Below are 12,896 nucleotides of genomic sequence, written 5' to 3'. Positions count from 1 at the left end.
AGTCCTACCATGGACTGAGTCTCTGGGGTTTTGATGGAGTTGTGCTCCTCCAGCACAGAATGAAATCTCATGGCCAGCCTTCTGACACACTGGTCTTTGATCGCCCACAACATCTGCAACCCTAAAGAGATGAGCTGGCAGCATCAACGCGACCCCAGTCCACGGGGGTGATATTTCACGTCACTCATATCCTCATTGCTGGCCAGAACATTGCTGGTTGTGGCACATGCCTGGGGCTGGGGAGGAGCAAAACAGAGACGGGAACCGACCCACAGCATAAAACATCTATCAAAGTCCCATACACTTACCTGAATTACTGTTAGATAATTTGGACGCTTGCCTAAAATACCAGTGTTCTCCTCTCAAAAAAAAGAAGTCATGTTTTTTTTCACTCCTAAGTTTCTTAATTTTTTTTTTTGAGTGCAGGGATGCAGGAAGGGGAATTAAGACCAAGCAGCAACAAATTTCTCTGGATAGGAAGAGGAATAAATATTCAAAAACCAAATTATGTCGGATTAGGTGCGCTGGTTCTGGCCCAGGTAGAGTTAATTTTCTTCATAGTAGCTAGTGTAAGGCTATGTTTTGGATTTGTGCTGAATGCAGTGTTGATAATACAGGGATGTTTTCATTACTGCCGAGCAGTGCTTACACAGAGTCAGGGCCTTTTCTGCTTCTCACCCCGCCCCATCAGCGAGGAGGCTGGGGGTGCATGGGAAGCTGGGAGAGGACACAGCTGGGACAGCTGACCCCAGCTGACCAAAGGGATATTCCATGCCATGCTCAGCATATAAAGCCGGGGAAAGAAGAAGGAAGGGGGTACGTTCGGAGTGATGGCGTTTGTCTTCCCAAGTAACCATCACGTGTGATGGAGCCCTGCTTTCCTGGAGATGGCTGAACACCAGCCTGCCCACGGGAAGTAGTGACTGAATTCCTTGTTTTGCTCTGCTTGTGTGCGTGGCTTTTGCTTTGCCTGTTAAACGGCCTTTATCTCAACCCACGAGTTTTCTCGCTTTCACCCTTCCGATTCTCTCCTCCGTCTCACTGAGGGGGAGTGAGCGAGCAGCTGTGTGGGGCTTAGTTGCCAGCTGGGGTTAACCCACAACATTAGGAAATGGCTAAAAAAAAGTCTAAACTTCTTTAGGCTACCAAATTTGAAGTTGAATTTCTGCTATCCCTAGCAGCCTGCTACCCTGACCACAGAGGCATCCCAGCCCTGGGGTAAGGGTACCCACTGCGATGCGCAGGGCTGCCCCTTAGCATCTCTGCATGCCTTGGCTCGACTTGCATCTCCAGCACCATCCATCTACCAGAGCACCAGCAAGCTCTGGGTTAACAATTCAAACCCCAACTTTCTTGCAAATTCGATCTCATACAATCTTCTCTTTCCTGCCCAGCGTGACAGCGACCCAAACCACTATTTTTCACAGTAGTGTTTTTACTGTACCACTGCTGCCAGTTAAGAAACACTTGTCCTGGGTGTTTGTCCTGGTCATTGCCTGAGACAACCTGAACCATCACAACCTGCCACTGCCTTTGAACAGAGGCTCCCAATTGACAGGAATTAGAGCTGGCTGGAAATGAATTTGAAAGTCAAGCATCTCCTTTAAAACAAAACAAAACAAAACAAAACAAAACAAAACAAAACAAAACAAAACAAAACAAAACAAAACATCCCCTGCAAAAAAAAATCGAAAAGCTATTTAAAACAAGACTTGCATTTTCTTTTGCCTTCAGGACAAAGCGTTTGCCCTGTGTGAGGGTTTCCAGTGCTTCTCCCTTCAGATGACCCCACTGGAGAGGCAGCTGATGAAAGTGGCCCCGTTCTTGCAAAGGACGGGTGCGACAGAGCGTGCATCTGATAGACCTCGGCATGGATGGCTTAATTACCACCAGATGTCCCTTATATGGGAGAAACAGTTGCTACAAAAAAAAATCTCTATCTGACGAGATGCTGGTGGTATTTCCTAGCAGCCGACGCTTACCTCCGTGCTGTGCGTATATCTCCAGCAGGCAGCTGGGATCAATCCGCAGAAGGCCAGAGCAAACCAGAAAAATCCCTGAGGATAAAGAGGAAAAATACCATCAGTTACAGCATGGGGAGAAAAGTATCCATCTGAAAACATCATTTGGATGTATTTAATATGGTAGTTTGAGCAAGTTTAATTGAAGTTAGAGCTAAACATCATCTTCTTTTGACATCCTTCATAAAGCTGGTTACTTAAAAGAAATTAGGTGGATAATAACGCGATTCTCCATCAGGAGTCCTCTAATTAGACTGTGGCCATTTGTAGCGGTTGACCAAAAAATTACTCGGCTTCCTGTAGAGCGGTTAATCTATTCTGCCCAAATTGTCCTTGGGAAAAAGAAAAAAACATAGGAGAGAAAAACATTATATTTGCAGTATGCTTCTCTTCTGCAGCTGAACCGTGCCCCAGAATAGCATCTCCTTACTCGCGGGATTCAGTCCTGTGCGTTTAAAACTCGGCTCTCAGTTTCAAAGAGCAGAAAACCCACATGAACAGTCCATAAAGAAGTGAGTAACCAGGACGGAGGGCAACCTGCTCTGGAAAACGAGCTGGACTTCACCCTGTGAGCAAGGCAGCAGCTGCACAGCCAAGCCACCTTCCTTCGATCAGCGCCATCCCAGTTAGACAAAAGGATGACAGAAATATGATCAAGGCCAGCAACTGACCCTGAAGTGTCTAAACAATAATGGCAACAATGCAGGAGGCGGCTTGACTTCTGTCTTCTTCCCTAGGCTTGCAGAGCTGGAAGCTACACGCGTTGTCTCTTTATTTGAACAAATCTGGTCCAAAAAAAAAAAACCCTGATGTAAACAGTGCTTGCCTGTTGTGACAGCTGGACCAAAGGATCTTGCTCATATTAAAAAAGAAGTCTAAAAAGGAAGGAAAAAAGTGCCTGTAAAGCGTTTGAAGGCCAAAGGGGCTCATCAAATATGAATACACAGCTTAGTCTTGGCACAGCAAAAGATGATGAGTCAGCACCAGTTGAAAATTATTGCCCTTACAAGTTTTTCCATGACACTGTCCCTCTTCTAACACAAAGTTATGTAGCTGGGGAAAATTACCCAACTGACTGCAGTTTGTTTTGGTTTCTAATTCTTTTCTGTGAGTGTTTTGACAGTATGATATAACTGACATCACTTTAAAAAGATTAAATCTTTCGTGAAAGTTTACCAAATTCAAGCTTCAGGACGGGAAGAAGACCGTTGCTACTACCAATTCTGCTTCACCAAAAAAACTTTTGCTTAAAAAGTATGTCTTTAAAAAAAAAAAGCCTCAAACTCCTCCACATGCAGCAAGAAAGGAAAATGTGTTACTTCAAATCCTGGAAATGAACGTGAACATGCCAATAAATTGCCTTTTGCTGGTTCTTGCCCAACTGCTGCCTGCTGTGTTCCTCTGCTCGCAGCAGGGCAATGCCCTGCCCGGGGCCTTTGCTCCAGGACAAGGCTGCTGTTGGCATTTCACCACTTTTTCAGGGCTGCCTTGTTTCAGGCTCTGCATCAGATGCTGAGGAAAACCCTAGTAAGGTTCTTACGAAAAACCTTCAACTATGTATGTTCAGCCTCTCCTTTTCTTTTATTTTTTTTGGCAGCTGCCTGGCCGTATAGGTGGTGAGATCACTTGCTGCCATGCCAGGGGCTGAAATGGGATAACAGAAGACCTGAATGGAGATGAGAGGAAAGTCTCATCAAACGCTGATGTGACAAGGGGGATACAAGTAGTGAAGATAGGGAAGAGCACGCAAGGTGAGATGCTACGGAGTGAAGAGTGGCATGACCAAGCCAAGAACCCGTCCGGGGCAGAAGGTTCAACCCCCGCAGGTGCAGCACAAATCAGAGGGAGGAGGCAATGAGGTTACACGGGTTGCTCCTCACTGGGACCAGACCCTGCATTTTGCACCTCCTCCAACAACTTCCTCCCCAAATAAGCAGCATAATGAAGTCAAGGTTTTCAGCAAAATCAAGCTCAAAGACAAGAAAAAAAGATAAAATTATGGCAGATGAAAAAAACAGCCCTGATAGCAATGTGAAAGCTCTACTGCACATCATCCCAGTAAGGGTTTAATTGAAAGGGCCCACCATGAACCTGAAGAGTGAGAACAGCAGCGTGCCAGTGGAACCACCCAGATCTCTCCCCCCTCCCGTGCTCTCTCCTCCTTCCCCCACCAGCTCCAGCACTTGTGACATCTTTCTGGGGCCAGAAACCCCGGCAGATTAAAATCCTCCTTCTGATCTTCCCTTCCTCACCTCCACCCCACATCTCAGCCCTTCATCTCCAGCATCGGCTTTCCCTGTATTTCTGTCCAGCTTCTCTGGGAGCACCAAGGCGCAGCCCCTCGGGAAGCTCCCCCTCCACGCAGCCAGTGTGGAGCAATTACATGGCTCCAAGAACATCTTATAAATGAATTATCGCTGCTTTTTCGCTTCCCAGCCAAAAGGCTTTCAGAATAGCAACTTTCTAATTACATTAGAAGACATTTGGATGAAAAAAGAAAAATACAATACATAGTTTGCATACAAAATGTGGCAGGGTCGAGTCTTGTTCACCATCTCCCAGACCCTGGGAGCTCCCCGGAGCCGGCCGCAGGCTGCTGCCTTCTCCCTTTGCAGGAGGCAGCCACATCAGCCCCGCGGAGGGCTGTCACCAGCCAGACATCAATTACTCTTTTATGAATGACCTTGTTTCCATCCTTGCTGCAAGGAACAATTTGTCTTTGAGAGCCCTGGCAGAATCTGCAGAAACAGCATCTTGCCCATTGCCTGGTATTTCTTTTAATTCACCTTTCTGGCACTTCCCCTTTGGTTAAGGGATCCACTTCGGATGAGGGAGGGATCCTTCAGCTCGGCCCGGGTTCGGCAGCTCGGCCAAACCCCTGCACTCCCAGGGAAGGAGCTGACCTGTGCCCTGCTCAGCTCCAGCTGCTTTTTGGTGCCACTGTGGCCACTGCAAGGGCCAGCTGCCTGCCAGACTTCACAGCCCAGGGGTGGGGAAGAGGGGAGCTAATTTCAGATTACAGCCATCAGGTTGCATCTCTCCCTCCCTGACCCAGTTCAACTGAAAGCACACGATGTTTTCGTCCTTCCACACAGCAAACATCAGCCAGTGATCTCAGTCTGAAGGAGGAATCCATTCTGAAGGAGGAATCCATCCACAGCTCCAGCTGAGCACATCAGCTCTGCTGCACCACGAGGGAGAGCATGGGAGATAGATAGACTGATTGTGAAAGCCAGAAGCTGAAGTGCACCGCAGCGTTATTGAGGAGCCTCTACACACTTGCCTGCAACGATACACCTGGGAACAGCATATTAAACAGCCTGTGCTGTGTGCTGGCCCTCCTGGCACATCACTCGGCGAAAAACTGGGTTCTATCAGGCTTTCGCTGAGAATGTGGCAAGTGTTTTAAGGCTGGAAAGTTCAGGTGGAAGATTTTCAGCGGCGATATTCTGGATGGCATGTTGCTCCCTGCTTTTTTTCCCCTCTGCTCTCTCCCTCTGACCCGATAACAGCACACGGTGCCTCGAACCCCACCGGAGCCAGAGCCTTTCCTTTGTGCAAGCAGTACTAGCAAACGGCAGCTTTCCTTCCTTCTCCTCCACTCCAACAGCAACACGGTCTTCAGGGGCCGTGAGAGCTGCAGGATGTTTACATTCAGGACTGACTGTGTGATGGACCACGGATCACCAAAAAGCAGGATCTGCCAGAGCTGGAGGACAGCCAATAAACCTGTCACTACTCTCCCTGCTAAAGAGAAGTGTTGGAGATAACAGTGCAGGATTTTAGAACATAATTTTTCATCCTTCAGTTCTCAGTTACTCTCCAGAAACCGGCTTCCTCGCAAGTGTCAGTGGATGCACAGCAGCGTCTGTCTGGCCTGGTGATGCCGTTAATTGCAGCTACAGGATCAGCTCCGGAGATACCTGCGCTTCAACCAATTTGACCTGCTCTGGTTTCTAACCACTGTGCACCCATTATCGTTCTTAGGACAGCACCAGTCAGGCCTGCAAAGACTGCAGCCCCTCCTCTGCTTACACACAAACCTCCAGACAGCCAGGCAGGGTGAGCATTTATAATTTAAATAGATCAGAAAACCCCGCACCTCACTAAGGAAACCGAGGCACCAGAAGGAGATGGGAACCACCCACAGGTCAGTGACCAGGGCAATGCTCCTCTAAGCCCGCCTGCACCCCGGATGGCATTCCCCCAGGGGAGCTGGCTGACCAAGCGGCGTTGTGGTGGGTTAGCCACATCCATGCAGACATCCCCCGTGTGCGGCTCGGTTTCCGATACAACCACTGATGTCAGACACCAATACTCTGGTGTCTTCCCTCTTTGATTAAAGAATGAATAAAATGGTCTTCTAAACAGGACACACGCTTTGCAGGAGAGGAAAAAAGTGCTTTAAAATCAATAGCAGGGAAGGTGAAAAATCCTCTCTATTAACAAGTAGAAAAAAAGCTACAGACGGGGTCTGATCACTTCTGCCAGCTACAGCCCAGCGGGGATCAGCGGGGCAGGATGTGACGCCGACCGCAAGGTTCAGAGGCCCACAGGGCTGAACCCCACTCCCGCCTGCGACTCCACCTCGCAGCAGCCGTTGGGGACTGGCTCTCCCTGCCCGATTTTCCAACTTGCAGAGCACAGATTAAAAGCGAGCCTTGGGAGGGGATAGCAACTGGTGGGAAAACAGGCAGAGGGCTGGCCCTTGGCAGAAGATACTGGTGGTCAGAATGGGAGGGGGGGCGCAATTTATAGGAATGAGGAAAGCTTATTTGAGATGCGGACAAATCGCTTGGACAAGGAGGCCCGCTGGGGAAGCGGCCCCTCACAAGGGTATGGGCTGGTCCCTCTCCCCTCCCCCCCTGCCCTGCAGCTTCACGCACCCTGCGGGCCCCTCACGGGCGGGCGGTGGGAACGGAGCTGAAAGGCGGCCAAGAGGCGTCCTGTCACCGCCTGCTGAAAGTAGGGGGGAGGATGGATGTCTCCCTGCTACAGCACCTCGCACCCTTCCGCCTCCTCCCACAAGGGAAGGATACCACATCTCCACTGCAATGGCACCCATCAGCCACCCAAGAGGAGGATGGCCACCTTCCTGAGAGGACCCAAACTGTGAACGCTAAAGCAAAGGGAACAGGGTGCCCTAGGAGCCTGGGGGAAAAGCAGATGCATATTTTGGGGTTTCTTTGGCAGCCAGAGCTTGGCTGTGTTACACCAAACCTGCCGGGGTGGGGGACTCCACAAGGGGCTGGAGGAAAGGACCTGCTCCTTCTCACTCCCACGGCAAGGGGAAAGGAGGGCAGAGTCAGGTGGCCCTTGGAGGAGGGCAGCAGCACTGGAGTTTGCCAGATATATTTTTCTTCAACTATCCCTTCAGTAAACAGCTATACCTTTAGCAACCTCTTTTACCTAGTGGCATGTCCCAAACCATACTGCACACAGAGAAAGGCAACCGAATAAACATTACAGAGAGGTTCAACTCTGTAATGTTGAGTTACACAACTCAACATTGTGTAACTCATGTTGAGTTACATGAGTAAGTCATGTTTTTCAGGCATCCCTGATAATCTCCCCTAGCCTGTACATACCCATCTGTTGTTTTAGATGCGGTAATTGCAAGCGCACACTGAAGTATACTTCAGCAAAAGAGAGTGGAATTATATGTACTCTGCTAGCTGTATGGATGGGAACTGTGTCACTCAGGCCCCTTTGAGCATCTCGGACAGAGAGAGGAAGACTGTGTACTGAGAAGGTGAAAACATTAACTTAAGCTTTAGTTTTAATTGTGTCTGCTTCTCATTTCCACCATCAGTACTGTTTTCCCCAGTTACATAGCTTAGATTAATCTTTCGAAAGCTAGTTTATGTATGACAGCAATGCAATTACTTTATATGAAGCATGGCTTCATGTGCAGCAACCTACCTGTTAACTCCTGCCCTTCACACAACATGGGCAAAGACGCAGTGAAAAGTGCTTTTCCACTCATCCCTCCAGCCCTGAGGCTGGAAGCTGCTCCGTTCAGACTATGCCCTGTGTGCAGGCTGCGCTTTTAAATGGACCTGAGCTCACAGCCCAGTTTACTAACGCTGGGATGGTCTGGGCCCAAACAGGCACTTCACTGGGGATGATGGAGAGGAGAAGGGTGGCATTTCAGCTCTAGTGGTACCCTTCCACCTGCTCTTTGGAGGCTGAAACCGTGGGTCCAGCCCAAAGCCCTCTTGCCTGCTGCCATGCTTTGTATGCCTTGCACCACCACTGCGGTGGGTGTTCGAAGCGAGGGGGGAAGGAGGGGGGCTAACTTTGCTCTCACAAGTCAGAGGAACAACGTGGGACTCAAAATCGCACTGCTAAGGCTTCCCCACACAAACCATGTGTTGACTCGGTGAGAAAAAAAAGTACGCTGGGAATCATCGTCACTGCAGTTGCTTTGGCAGATAAGCACCTCCTTTTGACCCTGCGCTGAAAGCTGCATACACAGGGTCTTGGCAAAAGAAACCAGGCACAGAAGGATGCAGTCCTCAGCTGGAAGAGCTCTGCAGGGTCATGCCTTTTACAAACGTGTCCCTTTGCAGCGCAGAGTGGAGCAACAGAACGTCCTTCCCCAGGCGTGCACGCTCCCGGGCACACGCAGCCCAGCCCCCAGCCCCCAGCCCCACATTTGAAGCGTACCGGCCCAAGGTTGCAAACAGCCCCTCCCAGCCAGTCTCTCCCAGTACGCACCATGGCGGTGAGGCACCGCGACTCCCGCACCGTGGCAGCAGAACTCAGCAGGGCTGCGAGGATCAGGGTCATGCTGAGGCAGATCCCAAAGTAGAAAGCTGGAAGGAAGTCGAACATGGGCGCTGCGGTCAGACACCAAGGCTTTAGGGCTAACAGAGGCCTGGTCTGATGCTTTCGCTCAGTGAGGGGCCAAAAAAAGTGCATTTTGGGGAGCTGGTCTAAGGGGACCAGGTTGCAGAACTGAAATGGTTTTGTAATTTATTCAACACCCTTCATCTGCACACGCTTTGCTTGTCTGGCAGGGCTGTAAACCTCTGGGCGGTTCCCACAGCTCCAGCAGAGTGAAGCACCCTAAAAGGGTGTCGGTCCACCCGGCAGACCACAAGCCGTCAATTCTTCCAGCACTCTGATAAGGGTCCCCCCGAGTGGAGGGGCCGAGGCGCAGGGGCCCTATCGGGACCTCGCGCGCCGCTAATCTGGCGCAACACTCGCCCTCTGGCTTCCTCCCGGCTAAGGCAGGGTCACAGCCGGCACCCCGGCGCAGGGCTCGGGGACCACGGCGCTGCGGAGGGCTTTGCAACCCTCACCCGGGGCTGACTGCGCAGAGAGCTAACGCCTGCAAGCAGAGCAAGCGGGAGCGTCGCTGGAGCGGGGTGGCCGGGAGGGAGAGCCCACAGGGCTGCGTGAAGGGCCAGCCTGTGTCACCCCTGGTGCGTGCAGGGAAGGGGGAGGGCTGTACCTCGGCTTTGGACTAGCACAGTTTTTACACCTATCTTGTTAAACTGTAATCGAGAACCAGGATCTGGAGAGGGTATGAGCATGTTTAAGCCCAGAGCGTAGCTTGGGAGAAGCAGCAGAGGCAAGCACAGCAGAGTATTTCAGTATCTGCGCCGTTCTCACCTCTTTGCTCTAGCCTTGTACCCGAGACTCAGTTTATATTTCTCCCTTGTGTATATATTTCTCCCTTCTTGTGTTTATATTTCTCCCTTCTACCCTCTGCTTCAACTCCTGTAACAATCCCTCTCCCCACGCTCCCAGGGGCCTTCCAGCCCCACTGCACCTTTGGGTCCGTCTGTGGCTGAGCTCCCCTTGCGCTTTCATTGCAGTGTGGGGGAAGGATGGGGAGCAGGAGAACAGAGGGACAGGAGGGAACACAGCAGTGCCTGAGCACCCAGCGATCCCACAGCACCCTTCAGTGTCAGGCGTGTGGGTCTGGTACAGAAACAGGCGTCTGTGGGACTGCGTTCGCCCTTGTGCATCCTCCAAAAGCCAGCCACTGCCTCCTCCTGCAACACCTTGACCACTCTGGGGGATTTTACAGCTTCTGGGTTCACCAAAAATCTCACTGGGATGCGACCACAACGTACCTGCATGGTGGATGACCCTGTAGGAGTTGCTTTCCAGGGAGATGTTGCTGATGAGGGTGAAATGGAGCCCGTAGTGGGTGACTGTGCTCAGTGTGGCAATGGACAACCCCAGCAGCTGGAAAAGAAGATTTTAAGGAAGGGGTTGACAAGGCAGCAGCTCCTGCTGAGCGCACAGAAAGCTTTGAGGTGTATCTGGATACTCCTGAGCCCCACACAGACAGCCTGATCATCCAAAGACCACTGCATGTACCCCAAAACGCACATAAAAGGACAAACCCCAGACACTTAAACATATTAAAGGTCTTTTTTTCTCTTGCATAATGAGTGCACGTGACACCGCACAGCCCATGGGCTCTTGGCCAGTGTCCATGGATAAAATTCCCACCACCCGAAGAAAGCCCAGAGGATCACACCCATGCAGTCCCACCCCGCTCTGTAGAGTATGCATGTGCCATTATGGGGGCTGCCAGCTGCAAGCATGGCTTTGGGCAGGGATGGTGTTTTCTGCTTTGCTCTTTGCCATGCTAGTCCTGTTGCCTGCTGTTGGCTACATCTCCTGCTGCAGAGTGCAAAAAGCTGAGCGTTGTGCTGTAAGCAATCTGTGCTGGTTTCTGTCTCTGCAACATGCTGCCAGGCTGTCCGTGTTTCTGTCCCATCTCTGAGCGCACTGGTATGCCTAAGGCATGGGGTCACTACCAGTGCATTACCCTCTGTGTTGCCCAGAGCAAGTCCAGGTGACGGAGAGGGAATATTTCTGCTGGCACCTGGTTCTAGAGCAAGGGTCCTTGCAGCACGACCAGTGGCGGAGCTGGGACAGAGGCACCAACAGTGGGACAGTTAAAACCAGCTCCAACTCTAGTGTAACCAACCTGGAAAACACAAGATGTGAGGCCACTCCTAGATCCCAAGATAAGGTTTCAGCATTTTGTGCCTTTACGTTACAGAAACACAAGGCAGCTATCCCTGGGTTGGATGCGCAGTCCGGTGTCAACATAATCCCTACTGCATGACATTTTCTTCCAGAGCAGACTAATAGCTATTACTGGAGAGTCAGAGTTTCAGAGACTAAATACACCCTAACCGTAGCATTTTCTGCTTAGAAATAGCCTAGTTTGTGGCACCTACTGATCCTTCATGCTGCGCATTACTGCATATCTCAATCCACGCCCAGCAAAACACTAAGCGCAACACTGGTTAGCTCAGATTTGGGAGAAACACCAGTCTAAAATCCTCCCAGCAGCAGTAACGTGATTCTTGCCATCCACGGCAGCTGTGCCTTAGCATCTCCTCTAAACACCTTTGGTGCCAATCCTCCTTTTCTCCAAACAACATATTCTGCTATTTGGAAGAGAGAACAACGTGCAGCCACTACAGCCAGTGGTCCTGAAATGTTGAAATTTGGACAAAATGTAAATTTCACATGTGGCCCAAAATAAGGCATCACCTTTTAATTACACTCTTTCCAAGCCACCAACCCTCTTTGAACTAAAGACAGATTATTTTTCTTTTAAGCTTGTGAGTTTTGATGAAGTGAAAAGGTAACAAGCACATACAACTCAAAAACATCCAGTGGAAGAGTTTCCCCAGTTTCTACCATTTCCCATCAGCTCTAAGGGCAGATGTCAAGGAGCTCGCCTTGAAATCGCTTCAAAACCTGATAAAAAGGATCCCTAGAACTGCTTTTGCTTTGCAGTGCAGGTCCATGGGTCTCTCACACATACTTCCATTGAAGCCTTGCAGTTTCTTATCCTCACTGATCCCACCTGCAACTGACCAACCTCCCAGCAACAAGCGTGACTGCAGCAGGTCCATCCTCCCTCTTTTGCTCCAAGGAGACAGGAGCAAACATCTTGTTGCTGAAAACCACCCATTCTGCCAGCAGCGACTTTTCCTTTCAAGGCGGCCACTGAGTTGTGAAAGAGCCGCAGCGGTGTGACAGCCCTGAGAAACCAGAAGTCTATCAGCAGAGGGGGGCGATGCTGGCAGCCGGCGATAACCACCCAGGGTGCAGCGATAACTCAGGCAGTTGGCTTTGCTTGCCCTCCACCCACAAAAAATAGAATGTGGGAAAAGCCGACCCTCTCCGAGCGGGGAGGGGAAAGGCAACGGTTCACCTCGATTCTGCAGAGATCCCCCCAAACCTGCCTGCTCACCATCACACAGAGGCTGGTCACCAGCAGCTGGCACTTGGTGGTCCTCATCCCACACCTCAGTCCCATCGCTGCTTGTCCCCAGAGAGAGCCGGCAGTTGGTCCCTCCAGCTCTTGATAAAGCCTGGGTTTCCACCAAAGGGAGGCATGGCCACAGTGAGGCCTCTCGGGAAGTGTAGTCCCCACCACGTGCCGATGCACCTCCTCCTGCCCGATTATTAAATCCTGTTTAGAGCAGCCGCCTTCTGCCCGGGCTCTCGGTGGGCTGCCGTCAGCTCTGACACACAGGCAGCTGGGAAAGGATGAAAGGCATACAGAAAAACAGCCTTTCACAGAGTTTGGAGTAAAGCTCCTTAAAAAATTTTTTGAAACTGTTCAGTCAAGTGCCAGTATCAAAATACCCTGGTTTTCACTTTCACTGGGATGCAGTTTTGCTTAACAAACATTGCCACTAACTCTTTTTTTTTAAATCTACATAAATAGTGTATTGGGAAAAAGCTTAGGAAAATGTTATTTAGAAAAATTAACCTGTTGTTTAAAGAACAGATCAAAATCCTCATACATAACAGTCTTCCCTCCCCATTTAAAAATCACCACATGGCAATAACCTTTGGCTGAGACTCTACTAAAAATTTTCT

At 50.3% G+C, this 12,896-nt stretch overlaps 1 protein-coding gene across 1 annotated transcript in view; it reads right to left on the bottom strand.

The window, feature by feature from the left end:
* Positions 1–12,336, bottom strand: part of TSPAN32 (tetraspanin 32) — a 34,821-nt gene extending 22,485 nt beyond the window's left edge. The window contains exons 1-4 of the mRNA XM_009935289.2: positions 12,262–12,336; positions 10,109–10,223; positions 8,742–8,839; positions 1,983–2,057 (exon numbers count right to left, since the gene is read on the bottom strand). Coding sequence (XP_009933591.2) covers positions 1,983–2,057; positions 8,742–8,839; positions 10,109–10,223; positions 12,262–12,327 — 354 coding nt within the window. The 5' untranslated portion in view covers positions 12,328–12,336. The remainder of the gene's footprint in view (positions 1–1,982; positions 2,058–8,741; positions 8,840–10,108; positions 10,224–12,261) is intronic.
* Positions 12,337–12,896: the final 560 nt, after the last annotated feature.

This window comes from Opisthocomus hoazin, chromosome 7 (genome assembly GCF_030867145.1).
Source record: "Opisthocomus hoazin isolate bOpiHoa1 chromosome 7, bOpiHoa1.hap1, whole genome shotgun sequence".
Lineage (NCBI taxonomy): Eukaryota > Metazoa > Chordata > Aves > Opisthocomiformes > Opisthocomidae > Opisthocomus > Opisthocomus hoazin.
This window is presented reverse-complemented; position numbering and strand designations above follow the sequence as displayed.